The sequence below is a fragment of the Leuresthes tenuis genome, unplaced genomic scaffold (genome assembly GCF_036924035.1).
Source record: "Leuresthes tenuis unplaced genomic scaffold, fLeuTen1.0.hap1 SCAF_2, whole genome shotgun sequence".
Lineage (NCBI taxonomy): Eukaryota > Metazoa > Chordata > Actinopteri > Atheriniformes > Atherinopsidae > Leuresthes > Leuresthes tenuis.
The window spans coordinates 23,342,009-23,358,390 of NW_027325356.1; the positions used below are offsets into that span (position 1 = coordinate 23,342,009).

Genomic DNA, 16,382 nt, shown 5'->3' on the forward strand with positions numbered 1-16,382 from the left:
CAAGGGGTGCAACTGCCTCATTAGTAATGGTTAAAGTACATATCAGCACAAAATGACTCCTATAGGCCACCATTTCTTCAACAGACACAAGACGAACACGAAACAGCCACCTTAACACTTCTCTGACTCATTGTTAGTCTTAATGGGGCAGAAAAGGTGATCTACTTCATCTCCAATCAGGTGGACTCTATGTTGAAATTAAAAGAAAAGAAATTAAAGACCATTATGAGACTAATAAATCCTACGACAAGAGGACACGCGTAAGGTTGAACCTGATCAACTCAGTAGCACGAGGACTGTCTGATGTGTCCTCAGTCAAACACGGCCGTTAAATTTCCACTCAGTCATCAAAACTTTGAGAACTTGAGTAACAAGAAACATGCATTTCCTCTTAAATAGTAGAAACACAACGGAGAAGAGAACAATGTTGACAAAACTGATAGATAGATTTGGGTATCAATATCGCCAAGAAAGATGTTTCAAGAGGCTAAAACTTGTGATTGTGTGGACTAAATAACTAAATGTGTGGCCCCATGGGTGGTTCCATCCATTTTCACTCCAGCCACGTAAGCTGTATGGGCCTAAAGGTTATCAAATCAGTGGTATGCTCCTTGCTGTAAACTTGGGTTTTAATGTAAGCCAAAATTGACTGGTTTTTTTAGCACTTCTGTAGCACTGCTGAGAAGTATGTCCTAGATACATTCAATTGTGCTAAAGACAAAGGTACAGCGAACAAAACTGCTTTATGTTGAGATAATGATTATTCTGTCCAGATGAAGAGCTTCTCGTCAAATCTGGCCCAGTTTGATAAAACCGCAAGCTGATTTCCCTAAATCAGCAGGACCACCTTAATGGGCTGCGCTATCATCAGCTGCTCTACAAGACACTGCATCTTTGGAAAATAACAGAGAGCAAAAACCCAAGCATCTGCTCCACTGAGATACTTTCAGTTTCAGCCATCTCAACTGAAGCCTTCCATACTTTCTGCACACGTTTCCTGCCAACTACATGTAAGGCTTAATTACTGCACAACTGCAACAGAAAAAAGGAGGACATGTTGATGTCATTTTTTTTTCTGCTGCGGGCTTTCACAACAGTATTTTGACAGTAAACTTCCACATTTAATTAAGTTACCTTGAGTGCTTTATACCTCCAGATGGGTTTACAAATTACCCAAAGTTTCATCACTGGTGGAACTGGGACTCATCAATACACTAATGACAGCTGTGTCTTTTATAATCTGAAAGCATTTCCCAAGAAAACAGACATATTTTTGGTAATCTGGTACCAAAGGACTCACAGCACACAATTAGCTTGTGTGGTGTCCATAAAAGCAGATGAGAAAATGTTACCCTTGTTTTGATTGGCTGAAAATGGGTTTTCAAACTTTAGCAACTGCTGATAATCAAATTTTAAAGCTGTCTTTTTTGCTCTTTTCTCAAGGCTTAATTTCCTGATGTTGATCTGCAGCCAGCTTGTTTCTTCACCACAATTTGCATAGAAGCAGATAGAGAGTCTTATTCTCTCATAGAGGGGTTTGTGACATCAGAGGCTGCATAATCTATAGTTATCCATCAGGGTGAAAGGCTTAAAAGAAACAACACCGAAACATTACTGTTGTGAGTATGACCTGGGATTCGTGAGCCCTTGAGAGGGTTGGACAGAGCCATGCCGATCTCAGTCATTCCGTAGCGTTCCAGCAGTGTGTGTCCTGTAATCTCTTTCCATCTCTGCAGAGTGGGAATAGGGAGAGCTGCTGAGCCTGAAACCATCAGCCTGAGAAGAAATGGAAAGACGTCAGTAAAACACTCCAATGAAAACCCGTCAAGTCTTTTTTTCTTAATCATGTCAATAAATCTTACATGAAACACATCAAAGCTGCCTGAATATTAGGAATGTTATTTCCTTGCATCCTCTGACACAAATGCGTTCATATGCGATACTGGCGCTTTGTGAGAATCAATAAGTAAGACTGCATTTGTAGCGCTCTCTAATACCATTGTTTTTTTTTCATGCAAAAAAAAAAAAAATGGAATAAAACACTGCAAACAAAGAAGCCGGTATAATAAGAAACCTGCAGAAAGCACCACCATTCATGAAACAGTAAACAAAAACTGAAAACTGTGAGGAGTAAAATATGTGCTCTGTGATTAGAAATGAAAGAAAAAGCACAATCTACTTGAAAGTGCTTCAGTCCTGGTGCAAACAGGTGTAAATATTACAAACTGCATTAACATAAACTCTTCCTATGTTGCGTTTTGATTAAGCTCTAAAGAAACCTCAGATCAAGTACCATATACTAAATCTAACCCTGGGACTTGAGTTCTGCATGAAAACGTCGTAAAAAATGTCTTTAAATATTTATTAACAATTTTGCAGTAACTTTCCTACCAGTCAGCAGGTACTCAAATGTATCCACGTCACTGTGGGAAAGTCTTGAGCCACCCTCTTTAGTTTATAGTTCAATTGCCATATCTCAGCACGGTGTGCAGTTTGTAATACGTTTCAAGCCCTGACATCACGCCCTATCAAAAATGGTCTCCAGAAAAAGGGTGGCTGTCAAAAAGAGTCTTCTTAAGATTCTTAAGGAAGGGAAAAGGATAAAGAAAAAAAAAAGGCTGACGTATGCCAAAATACACAAGATTTGGACGGAAAATCAGTGGGTTTTACGGAGCCTTATATACTTTATTTTGTATTCAGATTTGCAAGTTTCATGAAATCGTTCAACATATTTTCCCTTTTTTTTGCAACATATTAAGAACTGCACGGTTGCTCAAGACCTTTGCACCGCGCCGCATAAAACGCCACAACACCGTGTAGAATGTAAATAAAAGACAGGGGCGATGACTTAAAAATCCTATATTCAGCTGAATATCTTAGAAAACAAACATACTGAGTTGAAAATTGAAAAGAATATGCTTTAATATCAGAAACACGTTTCAAAAACGTTGGGAAAAATTGGAATTTTTAATTAACCTCTACATTGGTCACAGGTCAGTAACCAGTAAAAAGATCCTTTAAGAGAGGCTTTCAGAGGCAAATATAGGGAGGCACTCAACACTCTGAGACTGCAAGAACAAATACTTTCAGATAGTAATTTCAGAACGAGGTTTTCAAAATGAAATTGCAAAGGATTTCATTACAGAAAGTATAAAATATCAATCATGGATTTAACGGGTCAGAGAAATGTCTGCCTGCAACACACAGGGCTGAACCTAATATTGACTGTACATGATCTCCATACCCCTCACGAGGCACTGTACAAAGGACACTAATCATTCTGTAGAGGAAATCATTGCATGGGCTTGGAAACAATTCTAAAAAAAAAAAAAAAACAGTTATTCACTGCATCCACAAAGGTTAAGACACTGTTGTATCAAAAGAGAGAGAAAAAACCCCACATAAAATAAACGTGATTCAGAAAGGCAGCTGTCTTCTTTGGACCATTGTTGACATCAAATTTTTAACACTTGAAAAGTACCAGTACCTGATTCTCTCTTTGCAGACAGCTTTGACAAAGTCCTTCACATGCGGCTGTGTGAAGTGCTGATCATAGTACTGGATCAGCTTGGAGTAAATAGTTGGCACGGCCATGAACACATTAACCATTGGAGCCTTGGAGCTCAACAGCATCTCCCACACCTAGGAAACACAAGAAGAGATAAGCACAACACATAACTGCAGGAGGGATGAGATAAGGAAGGGTTAAAGCCAGAAGCAGCCTTCCTTAACAGAGGAGCACTGAAAACTAAATGACAACATCCAGATTCACTCCATTAGTGCAACAGAAAATTACATTTTCTTCTTTTATTTGATGTAAATGGCAAAGTGACATGCAAAGCCTCATATTAAATCTGTCAACACAACACCAAAAAAAATAAAGATTCGTAAAGGTCAGGAGGAGAAAAACAGCCGACTGCTGTAGGGCAGAACTGTAACGGTGTCACAGAAGGAGCTGCTAATTTCCTCAAATTTAGTGCATCAAACATGGCTATTATCACAAATGTATTTTAATGCAATGAGGATTATTTATGTCAACAAGATAAATAGGCCAAAGGGATGGAAAAAAACTATGCAGCATATTATTTTACATGAATGGCTGCAGAATGACGTCGGGCCCAGTCGATAACTGTAAAATATGCCTATTAAAAGCAAAGCCATTTGGTCACAGCGTACATCAACCATCATTATCTTTATGATGTATTTCAAACCTGGGGTGGGTGGGTTTTTTTTAGGTTATTGTTAAAGTCCTGCCACACATTGGGTGATTGAATTGAAACATGTAACACGGTGCTGTATTATGATTAACTATGTGAATTTAGTAGACCTGACAGATCATTGTTGTGTACTCTATGGTTTAATTGAAAAAAGTTCTTTGGATTAAACGACCAATTTAAATTGAGTTTCACTTTTTTTTTTAATTAACTGACATCTTGAGAATTTTTATTTCTTGAAAAGCATGTAAGCTTATCACACAGCAGGTTGACATGGTGTGCAGTATTTACTTAAAAGAAATTAAGATATATCATGCCTAAAACGACTACCCACAGCAAATAAACAGTGCCCGAATGTGATGCTCTTAAGAAATAGTTCAAATCCAGCAAAGACTTGACACAAGGACCTGAGAGATGCATCTGGACCTTCAGCTGATCCGGCTCCTGTTCACTGAAGCCTCATCAGAAATGGTCTCCGTTGAAGGATGACTGTCAAGAAGCCATTGAGGGAGAAAAGGCTGAGGTGTGCCAAATGGCACAAGAACTGGACTGAAAATCAGTGGCAACAGGTCTTATGGAGGGATGAATCCTCCCAGAGCCCGGACCTCAACATTATTGAAGCAGTGTGGGATCATCTTAACAGAGAACCGAACAAAAGGCAGCCGACATCCAAAGTAGAGCTTTGAAATGTCCTTGAAGCAGCCTGGAGAGCTACCCCTGAAGACTACTTAAAGAAATTACAAAAAAGCTTGTCTTATCGGGTTCAGACTGAGTTGAAGAATGAAGAAGGTCATAACAAACATTGACTTTCCAGCTGGTTAGAATTGTACAATTTTATTTTGCTTTATGTACTTTATTTCTGTTTATGTTTGCGCATTTCAATAAATTGCTGCTCCTATGTTCCTAGGAATATATATATATATATAAATAAATAAATAAATAAATAAATAAATAAATAAATAAATAAAGGAAAGAGGGATGGACTCCAGACTTTTCACAGTACTGTACATTTGTCTGCCACTTAAGTGCAGTTTCAAAACAATGGATTGGTATCATTGTTTCAAACCAAGAACTGCGCTGTTTGTTCTTTGTATGAGGTTTGCGTGCCACACTGCGACATGATCAAATGAAATAAATTAATCACTTTCCCACAGAGGGCACACACCCTTTGGATTTTCTATCTATATTCGTTTCCACGCCTGACATCAGTTATTTTAGAGATAGCCACAAAACTCAGATTATCACACTGAGCAAGGAAAGTAAACATGCTTGTGAAGTACACGCACATATAAAATGCCTTTTGAATATCACATAAACTCACTTGTTCAAGGACAAAACCATTTGGCACAACCCGCCCCACCCACTGCACATCATTTCTCAAACAGACACAGGGACACACATGGTCTGGGTGCACAGCAGTAGATGATGGCAGGACAGCGTGAATTAAGTGAAGGTGAATGACTGCTTCTCTAAGACCTGTCCCCCTCCAGCGATGACAAAATCCTTCTCCTCTGTCGTCTCCCCTTTCAGTCGACTTATCTTCCCGTCTACTTTGTTCAGTCTACCTTTTTCCCCCAAACACCTTCTCTTGCGTTTTCTACTCTCATCTCTGACCCCGTATCTGTCCTTCATCTTTCCCCTCCCTTTCATCTCTCCCCATCTCACATTCACTTACCTTCTCTCTCCATTTTGCAATTTCTTGCTTCGCTGCCTCTGCAGTCTCTCGCCTGCACACACACACACACACACACCCTGGTACATACTCGCACACAGAAAAATGCTGTTTCTCCCATCATCACTCCCACCTTTAGAAAGAAAGCATCCTTTCTCAATGTAACTGCAATTTCTAAACTCATCCTTCCATTTCTCCTTCGCTTGGCCTCATCCTTGAATAACCTAATTTATTATCAACTAAACTGTCTTCCTCGAACTTCCTCTGCCTCTCGTAAACAAACAAAACTGAAATAAATAGAACAATAAAAGTAAGATGATGAAGATGTGCTAACAGTCTACTCGGATCCCACCATGACATATCTCAAAACTGTCTGGCATCTCGAGATCACCTGTAAGAATACAAAATAAGACAGAAGCATTATTAACTAACTGTGCCCTGACCACTCTGGGTGGTGTCTATCAAGTGCAGTGGAGCGCTTCCACCAAGTTCACTCTGGAGGGGAGAGGAAGGCAATTTATGTCTGTCAAAGAGCTGTTCTCCACCTAGGGGACAAGATGTGGTGAGAGCCCAGAGCAATAGCCTGCATCCTAAACAACTTCATGAAGTGCTCAGCCCTGCAATCACCATGGGACTCCAAGTGAAAACTGAAAAGTTCACTTGAAGTTCCTTTTCCTCATTCCTTGGAAAGCTGCAATAATCCTTCACATGCTCTGATTTGATTCAGTTTAAAAAGTTATTGCACAGTGGGTTGGGTAGAAATTAAATCCAACACCAAAGCAAATGGTTTTAAAAAAAGTTAGACTTATGTTTATTTTTATGCATTGAGCAGACGCTTTTATCAAAGGCGACTTACACTTATGCCAGGTAGGCAGGTAGCGTAAGGGGGTCTTGCCTAAGGAGGTAGTAGACACAAGAGGCTAAGTAAGGAGATGACCAATTCTCTGCTAAAATTCCCTGAGTAGCTGCTAAAAGATTTGCACGCAATGCGCATCAGCAGAAAAAAACCAAACTTACTGAAAATACTGTCATTACGTCACATACCCAAATGTTCCATCAACAATTCAACTTCAAGAACTGGTCTATGAAATATTTGTGAAATATAAACAGGCAGTTGAGTGCTTCCAAGCAGAGTCAACATCAATCCTTTATCGAGGCTGCTTGGACTAACAGTGTGTAACAATTCCAAACATCGTGCTGTCAAAGTGGACACAGCAACCATCTCAAATGCCATCCACAATCCATCTAGTTACAAACTCCATCTACATTAACTCATCCCTCTATCTTCTACATTTTTTCTCACCTTCTGAACAATGCTTTTCTTTTACGTGCCTTTTATATAGGTATTTCCCATCTGGAAGGACTCAAAGCACAAACACATATCCAATGTTAATTTTAGGGTAAGAAAAACAACTGAATTTGCAAAATGATTATATACTCAAGAAGCATGTTTTTCTCATCGATCTTTACTGTTGTTACACCCTGCAACTTTAATCAAATGCCTTTGCTTCCCAGAATACATTAAACTGACATCTCATCTCTGCCTGTTAAGAAATATATCAGCGAAGAATGTTGTATCAAATTTGAGCAGTTGCTGTGATTAACTAGTCAGTCGAGATTCAAGTTGATTAAGTCTGACCAGCTTTTTCTAAACATTTGTAGAGAATCGTATACCGTCAGTGTACAGCAGTACACTGATAGACTGTTCTGTGATTTACTGGATAACAACTCCTATAGTGAAAATTTTTGTTACTATCTCCAGGCAAAATCAGGCAAAAATCAATGGCGGCCTCTGCTGCATAGACTACCCTTCAGAGATCTTATGGGATAGAAAAGACAGACTATCGATCACTTCATCAATGTACTGTAACTTCAGAAGGAGAATAAAGGCTTTTTTTATTTGAGAGAATGGGCTTAGTTGTTTGGTACACAAGGTTAGGGATAGCAGTAGAAAACAGATATCTATAATTGTGTAACAATACCCATGTTGGCAGACTCATCTGTCCTTTAAGGACCTCTGCTTTTGTGTCTACCTTCACTGAGCTCCTGACTTCTAAAGAAAAACACATACACTGCAAAAGGGGCATCTACACTCTTTTGAAGCCACACCTACACATAACTAGAGCCCCATGGCCCCCACTCCCGCCCTTTTCCAGGGCCAAACAACCACTATCATCCTTCAATGTCAGCTCATCGATTGATCTGCTGCTTAAGCCCCTGCCGTGAGTCGGCACTGGTCAGATACAAAGCCACACAGGGCAATTCATCACTGAGCCCCAAACACTTAGTTTGACAGTCTTGAAGGGGGAAGGAGAGGCTGATAGAGGACGAGAGAAAGAGGAGATGAAGTGAGTAGAAGAGAGGAAGAGGAAAAGAGCTGGAGGAAAAGCTGAGAGTTACAGAGAAAAAGGGATTGATGTGCAAACAGCTGAGGGTCTTTTTCAACCCAGCAGCACCTTGTCTATACAAGACCTCCGAGTCTGAAATACTTCTTATTCTCTTTGTCAGCTTAGCTGCCTTTGGAGCCATCCTGCTGCAAAGAGCCTCTTTGGTTTAGGGATGTTAATAAAAGAGTGGACTGAGAGAAAAAGCAAAAGAAGGAGGCAGACTGAATTTCAGACCTTATGAGGCTGGAATTCAGGAAGCATGACGCAGGTGGCGCCCACCGAGAGCGGGCACAGCAGCTTGTTAACGATGCCATGCACATGGTGGAGCGGCAAGGTATGGAGAATGACATCATCCTTGGACCACGCCCACTCTGAAACCAAACACTGGACCTAAAAGGAAAGGACGGATAGAACAGGGGGAAGGAACAGGTCAGCGTGTAATAATGTATTTGAACTAATCACTTCTACCCACGTCTGCACACATTTGCTCTCAACCCGCTCCCATGAGAGAGGGAACACAGCCACATCGGCCCACAGCACAAGACTTTGCATTTCTCAATGAAAGCTCAAATTACAACGTTTTCATAACTGTTTCCAACACAGATGTAACTTAACTTTCGATTTGTCACTGTGTTGACATTCATTGTCAGCGTATCATCATCCTACGTCTCCTAACATGCTCCTGTGGGATGACGCCCACTTTCCATGTCTTGCTAATATTTGACAAAAACACTTAAACAGAAGAACTTGTACTGAATAAGGAGGGGATGGAAGGAGAGGCAACTCCACAAGGTTTTGTGCAAGAGATCGTTTTGCTAAATGTCTTCATCAGTCATTGTACCTTTCTACTTTCAACTCTTTGACTTTTCTACCGTGGGGTTGGAATTAATGTACATAGTTAAAATCAACGTATTACAAAACACATAGCTTAGCACTTACAAAACATGGTTATGGTTCACACACACATATACACATATATAAACTCATGCTCTGTGAACATCACACAAACGATGCCCAACATAAAACAACAGTCTCGGGACATGTTATCTCATTTATAACCATGGATTGTGGCGCTGCTATGTATTACACAAGCTGACAAACATACATATCAAACATTTTCTGCAGAGTCTGGACTGCTCCGCCTATTATTCACTGTGTAATCTAGTGTTCACAGAATGCTAAATTTGAAAAATTCCTCCATTGCGTTTTAAAAAATAAATTGTCGATGCCTTAAAAGAGGTCTTAAATCTGTGCACTTCAACATCAAATTTCAATCGTAACAGAAGAAAGCGAAATAGAAGGCGCTCTAAAACAAGTTACATCATCAAAAACAGTTTGACAGCAGTGTGTTTTCAAGGGCTTCACTGGAGTGTTGCTGCTCTATGGCTTGATAACAACAGTTATTAATCAATACCAAATTACAAGTGGGCTCGTGCTGTTCAAGTCCTGAATTGTACATGGTGGATTAGGGGTGTGTTTCATATGAAAATCAATACCTCAATTTCAGGAATAGGGAACTTGAAAGTTAATTTATTCTAGGCGAGGCAAGTAAAGTCAGTTTTATTTGTATGGCTAAAAATCACAAGTTTCAGAAGAGTTAAAACGCCCAACATTTTTCTAATTTCTCAGTTAAGCTTAATCTAGTTGACAACATTTGATTCGTTGATGACCGGGTGCCTGGAAAGCGCCGGACCCTCGCGTTTGCCACTGCTGATACATTTGCCGGGAAACTGAGGAACTGAGCTGCCAAAACTTCTAGTTATAGCTGTGAATGTGACATTATGTAGGAATATAGAGGATTATCGATCGCGTTCAATTCAGGGCTGTGTGAGAAAAGCTATGAGATTTGTACATTAGAGTTGTATTGAATTACATGGTGGGTGTGTTCTTGCCCTCCATTTGCGCAAAGATACAGAACAAAAATCTAACACACATCGAAGTGTGGCAACACAGAAGCACGCAGAGATCAGAACTCATGCTTTTGTTTCTGAGAGTCTGTATTTGAAATCACAGCATGAACTACTTGTATCCCAGTCAGGGTGGAGTGGTCAGGCATTACTTTCACTGCCTCAGTTGCCATTTTGATGATGTTTCCATATCTAAGCAACACCATGCACAATAACGTGGCCACAGCGTCTCAGTAAAGAAGTTGGGTAATCGGTATGCATGTTTTTGCTGTCCACTTGGAAACGTTACAGCATTGCCATCAGGGATCCTGACACCCACAATACCAACACTAAAACTGATACATCTTCATTTAAATCGACTTGACAGCAGCAGTTTACAAGAGCTCTGACAATCTGATGCTCATTTTTTTTTTTCACTCACTAAATCATAGATGCCTAAAATCACTCAGTTCTCTGGTCCATTTAGAGAAAATTAAAGCTGTGCTTCATTTCAAAGTGATTTCATTTTCCACGCTGTTGGACATGTAGGTCAATTTCACTTGAAAATATTCAGAAAAATCTTCAAGCGGGTCTGCGATGGTAAATAGAAATTAATGATGCTGATAAGGGTGTCAAAAATGTGCAGGCACGGTAACATGCATTTAATTCAGAGGCATGCACATATTCTGTCTATATTTGGACAGACAATACACAATAACGGCCCTCACTGAACACATCCAGCAGAAAGACTGAGCAGCACTGAGGCACATCGCAAATTTAAAAAAAAAATCTTTTTTCTTTTTCCATTTGAATTTTAATTAAAAGGGGGAACGAACGAAAGAGGGACAGTGAGGGGAAAATAAAGGAGATAGAACCAGAAACGAGACAACCAGCTGCTGCATCCGTAAGCTGCAACAAAAAGACTTTCATGCAATGAAAATGCAGACACAAAATCTGATATCTGGCTGCAGAACCTTTGGAAAGGATGACAATCTAAACGTTTCTTGTAATCGGAAAGTTTCCAGTTCATAACTATGCAAGTAGTTCCTGATATTTTTCCAGAGTTACATATTGAAGCTCTTTTGAGTTTCCTTTGTAGTGCGTGTCCAAAAGTTTCCTTTGCAACTTTATTAATGCAATGACAACGACTTTATTTTTCAACCTTATCTCATTTGCTTAAGTTCTTCTTTTCTGAAACTAACACACTTCGCTCGATAAATTTTGCCTTGCTAAACAGATTCTGACTTTTTTCCCCCGTTCACAAAATATCATCGCAGCAACACTGTGGCTTTCTATTCAGGTTTGGTTTTTTTTCCCACACATCTCTTTGAATAGCAGTATCTCTCTTGGTCTGCACCCAGAGAATCTCTGCTTGATTCAATGTGGAATGTACAGCACTCGTTGGCTTCACGACTCAAGATTGTTCAACCTTGAGATCTTTCATTGTGTGTGTTTTTTATTTTTTTTTCCTTAAGTGGCTCGTCTCAGAAGAGTCACAGTTTTATAACTAACTTTATGAAATGACAAAAAACTCTTATTTCACGATCGCCTTGTAACTCCTGGAAGTGTTTGGTTATTTTTTAACGATGGCATCAGCGATGCTTTCAGATTGTTCTCTTATCTTCGGCACTGTGAAAAATTGTGAAATAAAAATCCTTTTTAATGCAATAAAACTATTACCCAGTAGTTCATCTTAGCCATTACAAGGGAATCTTATATTTTGTATATTTTGCTGGAGCTGCACCGAAGATGGTGTACCGGCTGCATTCTGCACTTTTCTGTATCTTTTATTTCACCATAAAAAAGCCTTGTTGTTATCGTTGATTAACTTTATTATACATTTCATCAAAATATTTGGATTTGAGAAAATGGGTTGATTTGCATTTATTCATGAAGCTGTTTTTATATCTTTACTAATGATCCAAGGCCAGAACTGTATATCAAAGATGAAACCTTTTTTCACTATAAACATCTAATGCTGTCAGACAAAAGGTCTGTGAGCCTATGACAAAAGCAAATAGAAATATAATTTCTCTCATCTCAAATCTAACTATACAGTAGTTTAAAAGTGATCACTTACCATGGCCTGGATGCTGCCGTGGGTATGCAGAACCCCTTTGGGTCGCCCCGTGGTACCACTGGTGTAGATAATCATAGCTGGTCGATCAGCCCAGTCTGCGATAGTAGTGTTCTTCTCTATCCCATCTAAAGCCTCCAGGTTAGAAGTAGGGGGCAGGGTCAGGCATGGCAGTCCCAATTTCTGTGCCAGTGGCTCCAGTGTCTCAGCATAGGGATGTGATGCTACCAGCAGTGAACTCTGGGAATCTGAGATAATGTACTCCAGTTCAGAAGTGGGGTGTTTTCCATAGAGTGGTACTGCGGTCCCTCCACTCATCCAAGCTGCCCATTGTGCCACTGTGTAGGAAGCATCGTTTGCACACAGGAAGGAGACTCGTTTTCCATCCAGACCCCCAAAGTCAGAGTTAAGAGCTGCACTGATTCTACTGGCAAGACCTAAGCTGCTGCAGTACAGCTGCTTGTAGCTGTGTCTGCCACTGCAGTCTATGATTGCAAGTTTTTCTCCAAATTCTGGAGCTCTAGTAAACACAGGGTTCTGGTTTATCCTCGAGGATGGTGTTATAGTCCATCTGTGAGCTCTTCTTTGAACCATAGCTGCCAGTAGCCACTGCCCAGCATGTGATGGGCAAAATGCTCTGTTAAGAATGACTTTCCAGTGTGGAAAAGTCCACTTAGGAGAGTGGCTGGCAGAGGCAACAAGTCCTGACAGCATGTTTGACACTTAGCTGGTCATTATCCTCCAGTGTTAGAATCCCGAGATGGCTCCAACCTCAGTCTCCTCCATCTGCTCATGCCAAATAGTATCTCTGTGTTGAGATAAAGCAAAACAAAGCTGAGCTTAGTTTTATAAAGCAGAATTCAAAGATGGTCATCAAAATGAAAAACCTGAAAGCCTCCTGACTTATGTAAGCCTCAGTTTGACCAACCGTTACTCCATTCTATACACTCCCTTAATCCCCTACTAACTATATGTGGCTTAATTGTATTGTTTGTTTAATACTTTGATAAATATAATTTAACATAATTCAACAAAACAGTAGCTCAATACAAGCTATCAACAATTATATTATGGGACTCAGGCCCAGAATCAGTTTTATTGGCCATGTGTGCTTACACAAACATGGACAAAAGAATTCTCTGCTCGCATTTCTTAAGAAAAAGGGATGCAACTTATATATAAAATACTATATATTTAACTGATTCTGTTGTGTGTTCTCATATACAGGTCCTTTTATACAGGTAACTACGAAATTCCAGGGCTCTGGGGCATCTGTAAACTGCCTCTAATGTGGTTTAGACACTCCAACATAGAAAACATGTGTGAAAACATTTACAACTGCTTTCACACAGCTAATCACTCGTTTTATCGATCTGTTGTTCATACTTTGATCTATAAAACATCCCATATTGAAGTCTCAACTCCACACTTGAGGTAGTTTTGCATTTCAACAAAAGAGAACGACCTTTTAAAAAATAAATTACCTCCAAAACCACATTTTGACGTACTTTTTCACAGTCGCGTCAGCGCTGAATATAATTGTAAACCAATCACAGCCCTTGTGTTATTAAGTCGTCTTATAGCGGTATCAGACAACGTCCGACAGCTTGTAATTAGATGCAGGACTGTGGATGAGGATCGCTGCTCTTTTTATTGCCAATAAATCTGCTGAGATCGGTGCAGATGATGTGAACCAACACATTGAACATTTGACTTTATTTCTGTAACTGACGCCATTAACACAACTGACCGGACCACAGTTAAAACCTAAAAATAAAAACCTCCTTCCATAACACGCACAAAAAAAAAGAATATTCTTTAGTAACACTCGTGTTTAGCTGAACAAAAATCTTCTTAAACTTCTCCTTGTATCCTTCAGTACTTTACATTCACCTTACCTATAACAAGTGCCGGTTTTGGTGAAGGACAGTGCAGCGGCATTAATCAACCGATAGGAAACACGAGCTGGATAAAAGGTTCCTACCTTTTAAGTGCACGGAATTAATTCTTCTGCGGGAAGGAGACTTTAGATGTACAGTTCCTTTAGTCATTTTGATATCGTTATTCTAAAAACTATATAGAAGTTGAAATTATGATCTGTATAGCTTTAAGTCTAAAGTAATTTGATCTCTTTCTCTTTTGGTTAAAGTGGATCGTCCAATAACCTGAGTGTTGGCAGTTTGATTCCCACTCTCACTGCTCAAAGATGAGGTGAACTGACAACAGGAGAGGTGGCAGTTCACCTCCCAGTTCACCTCCCTGCCACGTGCCCTTGAGCAAGGTACCATAACCTGTGCTGTGAATGGCTGCCCACCGCTCCAGTGTATATGGCATCTGTCTCCATGAGTGTGTGACCCAACCTGGATGGGTTAAATGCAGAGGAGTAATTTCATGTATTTCCTGTATCTACATGATAATATAGTCTTAATCTTAATTTTATTCTTCTAGAGTTGCATAGCTGTATGATCAAAATTAACATTTTTTTCGCATTATGGACACACATTTGGGTCAAACAAGTCTCTTTTTGACCAGGTTAGAGAGATGTTTGAAAAATTACAGCAAAAAAAAAAAGAACAAAGAAAGAATCTAAATGGTAAACTACAGAGTAAATTATATGTTCAACAATAAAAGAGGAATTCTTAAAGCTAAAAAAAAAAGGTGCGTTAATTTTTTTTGTAGCAGTGATGACCTAGTTTTGTAACAGATAATGTTTAAGGTGGAAGGGTTTGAAAGTTGTATATAATGTGTTATTGTAAAAAATATACATTTTTTTATTTTCCCAAAAAAACTTCTGGAAAAAAAAAGCAATTTCAAATCTCTGTGAGTTTCATTACAGGACCTAAGACAGCTTGGCGCAGTTTATTGTTTAATTCATTACAGATTTGCTAGCTTGAGTTGTGCTGTGGTCTGTCATCTTGTGCATCTGATGATTTTTGAATACCTGGAGATCCCGTGGAGATACTGCTCAGGAGAAATGCGGATGGGAGTGGGTGGGGTGGGGGGTGGGGTGGCAATGCAGCATATATGCAGCTACCACACACAGTGCTGTGTTTGGCTTCAGATTATGTGCCAGTCCCTCCATTCAGTGTGCCAACTAGCTCCGCTGGCTCCATCATCACAGTGGAAGTGGGCACATTCAACCGCCAGCTGGCAGTCGCGGGCCTTAGATAAGAGAATGGTACAGACATGGCACACGTTCAAAAAGTTTTCACTTCCCTCCCCAAACCCCCTACACTACAGATGAGGATGGCATGTTCCTAACGAAATTTGAGCCTTTGTTTCAGAGGACTCCCCTCCACTCACAGGAATAGTATCGTCAAAGACCATTCGTTCCTATTCGTAGGAAAAACGCTATTTGAGGGAATGCTATTGCTGCCCTTGCAGCTATATAATTTTTACAAACTCTTTTATTTGTGGGGCATTTACATTGTTTTTGGCCCTTTTTGATGCAGATAGATCTGCCATGTTTTCTGCGGATTCAACCAAAGAGTGACCGAATGTCATCTCGGATGTGACAAAAGAGGCACAGACATCTCATGTTTATGGATTTTTGTTTCCTGGAAGTTGGCCATGTTTTTTTTTATTACATGTTTTGTGTTCGGACTGGAATCTGAGCCAGTGGGAGACTTATTTACACTCATGCAGGGATGGATGAAGAGTAGAGGATCAAAACAATAAGAGCATCACATACATGTTTGTATGTCATGAGAGGAGAAGGGAGAGCTCTCATCAGGAACTACAGTTACTATCATAGCAAAAAGATGGTAACAAGAGAAAGTAAGCAGAAACCGACATTCTGCTGCAATGGCGTGTTGCCAGCGCAGTGCTCGGAAAATACTACCCGAAACAGTGTCGCCACTGATGGGCAGGATGGCCGCAAGCAGGCGCCAACTCCCATCTTGGCATCGGACTACATTTGAGAAAAAGAGAAAAAGCGGACCCCCCACAGATCTGTGAGAGCGGCTGATAGGGTAACGCAAACCATGGGGAGTACCCAAGCATGTGTCAGGTTGGCATCGATGTGAGAAAGTCTTGGCAAGCGCTCCGTTCTCTCCCCTCCCACCTCAGCTCACACACAAACACACTGTTGCCCTGCTTGGAACACATGGTACATCAGCAGCGGCATCTGGCCACGCTGACTCCTGG

The 16,382-nt window shown here is 40.2% G+C and overlaps 1 protein-coding gene across 1 annotated transcript in view; it reads right to left on the reverse strand.

The window, feature by feature from the left end:
• The window catches only part of acsf3 (acyl-CoA synthetase family member 3), a 36,802-nt gene extending 22,627 nt beyond the window's left edge, over window positions 1-14,175 (reverse strand). Inside the window, exons 1-5 of the mRNA XM_072380724.1 lie at window positions 14,135-14,175; window positions 12,240-13,044; window positions 8,508-8,663; window positions 3,488-3,642; window positions 1,631-1,776 (exon numbers count right to left, since the gene is read on the reverse strand). Of these exons, the coding sequence (XP_072236825.1) occupies window positions 1,631-1,776; window positions 3,488-3,642; window positions 8,508-8,663; window positions 12,240-12,950 (1,168 nt within the window). The 5' untranslated portion in view covers window positions 12,951-13,044; window positions 14,135-14,175. The remainder of the gene's footprint in view (window positions 1-1,630; window positions 1,777-3,487; window positions 3,643-8,507; window positions 8,664-12,239; window positions 13,045-14,134) is intronic.
• Between the last annotated feature and the right edge of the window lie 2,207 nt (window positions 14,176-16,382).